The sequence below is a fragment of the Pygoscelis adeliae genome, unplaced genomic scaffold, assembly GCF_000699105.1.
Source record: "Pygoscelis adeliae isolate BGI_AS28 unplaced genomic scaffold, ASM69910v1 Scaffold262, whole genome shotgun sequence".
In the NCBI taxonomy this organism is placed as follows: Eukaryota; Metazoa; Chordata; class Aves; order Sphenisciformes; family Spheniscidae; genus Pygoscelis; species Pygoscelis adeliae.
The window spans coordinates 1,758,754-1,764,245 of record NW_008824184.1 but is presented as its reverse complement, the minus strand read 5'-3'; the positions used below and the strand labels follow the sequence as shown (position 1 = coordinate 1,764,245).

Sequence of the window (5,492 nt, the reverse complement as noted above, 5' to 3'; positions counted from 1 at the left end):
ACCTTTTAAAGTGATGTGCATTCCCCACCATCCCTGTGTGCCCAGAACAGCCATCACTAAAACATGCTGCTTCAGTGACTGTCATATAAAGGATTCACGAGCATGCCATCACCATCTTGACCCACCATCCCCGGCTGCTGTATGACTTTCCAAAATGCTAGAAGTTATGACACCAGGACTTATTTGCCACATGATATTTCACTTAAATTCTTGCATAAAATTACAATGCATTCATTTAAAAGTAATCATACCTGGTTTTGAGGAGTATTAAAACTGGCTTTAATAAATAGAAAGCTAAAGCAAAACCCCATATAACAGTAAGTTACAAATTCTTGTAATGCGAAACACAGGTTGAGGCAACCTTCACTATAAACACAAAGTTGCACTTATTATTCCTCTTTGTTATCAACCACTACATTTCTGTAAACCCTTACACAGGGCACAGATTTCTGTAAGGCATCTTGACATAACTGCTCTGTTACATGACACAGACGTTTCTTTCAACTTACATCTTTCTGGTTGGAGTGGAAAAACCTGAGTGCAAAATTGCAGGATTGGGATGCAGCAGCGTAATGGCCCAGTGACTCTGCATAGCGTGTCAGAAGATAGCTGCAACACAACACAGCGCAAGTCAAATACCAGCACACAACCCTGCGGAAACCTGAATTTCAAACACAGCTCTAAACAGCGAACTCCAGCACAGTCCAGCTTTAATGAAAAGTCTGGAGATTTAACAGATGGCAATCACAACATTCATATTAAAATTTAAGCTTTTAACAGTAATGGAAGGAACTCTTAATTTTTTAAAAAACAGTATGTAGGGGCTTGGAGTTCCTCCATCCACCTTGCTAAGCGTACAAGAGCTTTACTTAATTAGATACCCACAAACACACTAACCAAGGCACAGCCATTTGCTATGTTTGTTTTAACGAGCGCTCCCAAGCTTTGCTGAGCAATGACACAAGCCAGAACACCAAGCTATGACTGGCATCAAGATATACATTCCACAAATTTCTTTCAGATTCCCTTTAGTTAATACTCTGAAAATCCAAAACTGATCAAAATTGCACAGGAAAGATACTCCACGAGAAAGGGAGCATACTTCAGCATGTGTTTCATGTAATTCCAAAACACTTTTACACAACATCATATGGAAGTCTGACAATCTGCTAACTTTCAGTAGCAAAGGAAATTGAAGATCTCAGGACTGGTTACTGGAGGGTCACCGTCACCAATTATTCTCAGTATATACTACCCACCCGATGGTGTCGTGCTGTATGTGTTTTGCATCAAGGCTGGAATACAGCTCTGCAACAGGTTCAAATGCACCAAGCCTGCAGTAGATTCGAATGAGCAGCAATTTAAACTGAGCATTAGAAGGACTATGAGATAACCCTTCTTCTAAGAAAGTTAGGCACTGCCACACTGCTGTCTCTTCACCTGGTGACAAAGACAAAACACAGTCAGGCATGATCAGAGAGGCACTGAACACCGACAGCACAATTCATTTCAGCTTTGAAGCTTCCTTCCTCAAGTTACACACCTCTCAAAATGGTCCCATGCATTTGAACATGCAGATGGCATTCATCAGCCACATTGCTGCCCTTAAAACGTAACACCCACCCCAGCATTATAGCTGCTCTCTGAGGGAAAGGTGTAGAAGTAATTCCTCACAGGGGATATCTAGCTCACGTTTGTATAGAGCAAAGCACTCACACACGGGCACACTGCAGAAGTGACCTTCCCTGATGAGTCCTGGGCTGTTCACGATTTCTAGCTTAAACGTACAGAGCACTCCCAAGCATTATGCAAGAGAGCAGCACAGAGCCAGGAATTCAGGAGCCCACGCTCCACTGGTGACCTGCCAGGAACCTGATGATGGACTTACTCAGGTTAAAGACTAAATCTTCCTTGGGAAAGACAAAGGCGTAACTGACAGCTACACTCTAGGGCAGGATTATAAACAGCCACCATTAGAGACCGACTCTGTGGGATTAGGAGACTAACAGGCAGAGCAGATGCAGAGTACAGGAATACTGAAGACAGGACAACAGGTCTCAGCAGAAGGTTTAGAAGCAGGGAATCCAAAAGACAAAGTGTGTCAGGGAGGGAAAGAAATACTCTCAAAACACCTCTGATATCAGAAGGGAATTGTCAGCAGAACTTGTGCAAAGGGAGAGAAAACATTACGTACATGGGAAACTCGGAACAAGCTTCTGAAGACAGCCAGCATTGAGCTGCAAGTCTCATCAGCAAAACTCTGCCAGGACTTACAGGAATTAATCAGAAAAATTAAATCCCTTTAGAGGTCAGTGAGGTTCATATCAAACACCAACTGAATAGAGGGATTCCTGAAATACCTCATATTGAGGAAAAAAAACCCCAAAACCAGAAAGCTATGAGCCTAACAATCCATGCCAGATATACACTGGCCACAGGGACACAGTCTCCCCATCATGATCCATCCAGGGTGGTATTAAGCAAGACACAATTTTAGGAACATACCTTCTAGCCACAGATCAAGCAGCAGGTGAACTGCAAGCAGGCAGTAGTAATCTGAAAACTGTAATTCAGTTTTCAAACAAGATTTCCCTAAAAAGAAAAAAGTTACCCTTGAATTACTGACAGTGCTGTCATCTGCTTCTCACATTGTCAGCATTATCAAATGACACAGCTATCTGGCAGACGATAATCACAGCTTAATTTATAAAATCCAGAGTTGTCTTAAAAACTCAAACAACTGTATACATGCTGCATTTTTTCATCACATGAGTAGACTTTGGGCCACTTCATATGTTGACATCTGCTGGAAGAAGAAAAGACTCTCCTACAACTGCAAGATTTACAAATTAGTATTCTTGCCTGTGTATTTGTCCTATGTATACCAGTGATAAAGCCTGGCTTTGCTTAAAGGCACAGGCAATTTTGCAAAGATACAAACACACCATCTGAACTACCCAGGAATGTCTCATTTATCTTTAAGATACACAATTGAAAAGAAAAAAAATAAAAGCAAACAGATAATTCAGGTATGCCCAAGGATATTATCATAAAGGAGAAAGCAAAGTATTATCTAGCAGCACAATGGGTGCCATCAGCATTTGTGCTGTTCCGTCCCCCTGAAAAAGCTCTGAACTTTCGCTCATAAAAAGCTGCAAGTGAACTGCAACATTAGTTTCAAGATTTTTCTCACCAAACTCCAGTCCATGGCGATATCTTAACATCAATTCCCGGACCACAGTCAGCTTTTGCTTCTTATCCATGGCGTGATAGATGCCGAGCAATCTTGAGAGCTGCACCACACACAAGTGTTGTTGCAGGGCTTTGATATCAGCTGGCAGCGCGATTTCATTCTCTGCTGTTGCTGACAGAGGGATTACTTCCAGCAATTGACTGATGAACTGAAAGAGAAGCACTCTTGTTAAATTCTGCAGGGCATCTGGGACTGCACAAACGGAAAGCATTCGTTTCCTCCCTCAAATCAAGCAAAAAAGCAAGGTGGAAATGTCAGTATCAACGCTGACATCACACTGAAATCAGTGATTAAAGAGCTGGCTTCGATTTTTTTTTTTTTGGAAAGGTGATGAGCACAGTTCTGCTTGCGCTCAATAGCTTTTAGTAAGTTTCATCAAACAGATGGAGGGAAAAAAATAAATCACAGGCAAGTTTCCAATACATTGACACACAAGGGAGTTCAAGCACCTGTTAACACTCACAGTAATAACATACACAATTAAAATAATTAGTTACTGAAAGGCTTCACAGCACACTTCCAGGAAATAGTGGTTTTGTACTAGCTATTACATTTTCTCTCAATTCTGTAGTAATGCACTGTACTCAGTGAGGTCATCATCTTTGATTAATCACTTATTTTTTGAATTAAGTTGTAAGAAAAGCAGCCTCTCATTGTTTACAAATTTAATAGGAGACAGCAGACGTCTCACAACATGCAGTCAGGGCTGGACAGTAGGTTTTTGTTACCCTAAAATCCAACAGTGTTTACAAACTTAAAACTGAGTTAAAGCCAATGAATTCAGCTTTACTACATTTGGTCTTGAAACACAAGAACTGCATCAAATGCATGCCTGAGGAAAAAAGCATGACAGCTAGACAGAAGGAACACATAGCACCATGCACACAAATTCCAGTTTTCCCATAGACTTTGATGAAGACACTGCTGACAAATCTTTTCAGCTTGAGATTTTGCCAAGCTGAGCAAGGTCAACTGAATCACTAGGCTGCATACTCCGATTTACGCCTCTAGGAAGTCAAGATTGATGTAACGACGATTATTTCTGGAATATCTCGTGTGTCTAGTGGCCTAGCAAGATCACCACATTCTCAGCTACTGAACCGTAACACTGTTCAGAACTTCTAAAGAAAAAAAAATGACCTCCCCAGCTGTGTATAGCCTCAGTGTGACCCTGCTACTTTACCTAGGATACAACAACCTTCAGCATCTTTTGCTGTGAAACAAGAATAAATCTAAGACAATCTATAAATATTTTCTTTCAGTAACTTAAACTTTCAGATTTCAAAAACCCATCAGCACTTTTGGCACCAACCCTCCTCAGCTACACATCTCCTTGACTGAGTCAAACTGCTGCAGATGCACGCTTCAGACACAACAGCTAGAAGACAGCCATACACTGGAAAGACCCTCTAATACATCAGTATGACACCATGATATATGCGCTAAATCAGCAGCAGTTTTAAGGTCAATCAGAAAATTTTAGAGAATTTATTCAAGGTCATGGTTTCACAAGCGCTGCGACAAAACTGTAGCCTAAACTATTATTTTTAAATACCATTTCCCCCGCTCTGGGTTTAGAATTTGTTTCCTGGAAAGCTAGGATTAAACCTGTTCAGTGCTTCAGGACTTCAGGGTTACCTTGCAATGGTATCACCATTTCCAGAACTACGAGTTAAATAGCCCGCTGACCACATCCCTTGCCAGTGGAGTAAAAACACACCTTTTAACATAAAACATCAGCAGCAACCCATACATGCCAAGGCCGCCATTCTCCTTATTAGTGAGACTGTGGGAAGAGCTTGCATTAAAAGTAAAAAAATTTTTAATAAACTAAGAAAACACCAACACTAGCTACACTTTGTTTACAAAGATTTTATCAGCAGCCTCTGGCTGATCCAGGATTCTCTGTCTAGCCCTCCACAGCTCTGATAATTTTACACAATGCCTTATAAAAACAATGGGGTGAGTGACAGGATTCCCAGCTGCTGAAGTCATTCAACGAGCTGCTCATGACTCTGCACAAATAGTCTTTTCAGTTAAAGGGAGCTTGTTTCAGAAAGAGATTCTGGAAAAGTTGCCATAGGTCTCTCGGTCACCCCTTGATCAGTATCAATGTGTCCGTTCTTCAGCACTGCAGCAGAGCCAAGCAAAACATCTGTGACGCCCTACCTGCATCGTATGAGGGAGAAGATTTTTCCCATTAAACATATAATTTTAATGGGAAAAACAAGTGATGAGT

At 41.2% G+C, this 5,492-nt stretch overlaps 1 protein-coding gene across 1 annotated transcript in view; it reads right to left on the bottom strand.

The window, feature by feature from the left end:
* Nucleotides 1-5,492, bottom strand: part of NAA25 (N(alpha)-acetyltransferase 25, NatB auxiliary subunit) — a 27,347-nt gene that overhangs the window by 11,610 nt on the left and 10,245 nt on the right. Inside the window, exons 11-14 of the mRNA XM_009334406.1 lie at nucleotides 3,194-3,401; nucleotides 2,506-2,592; nucleotides 1,260-1,440; nucleotides 510-609 (exon numbers count right to left, since the gene is read on the bottom strand). Of these exons, the coding sequence (XP_009332681.1) occupies nucleotides 510-609; nucleotides 1,260-1,440; nucleotides 2,506-2,592; nucleotides 3,194-3,401 (576 nt within the window). The remainder of the gene's footprint in view (nucleotides 1-509; nucleotides 610-1,259; nucleotides 1,441-2,505; nucleotides 2,593-3,193; nucleotides 3,402-5,492) is intronic.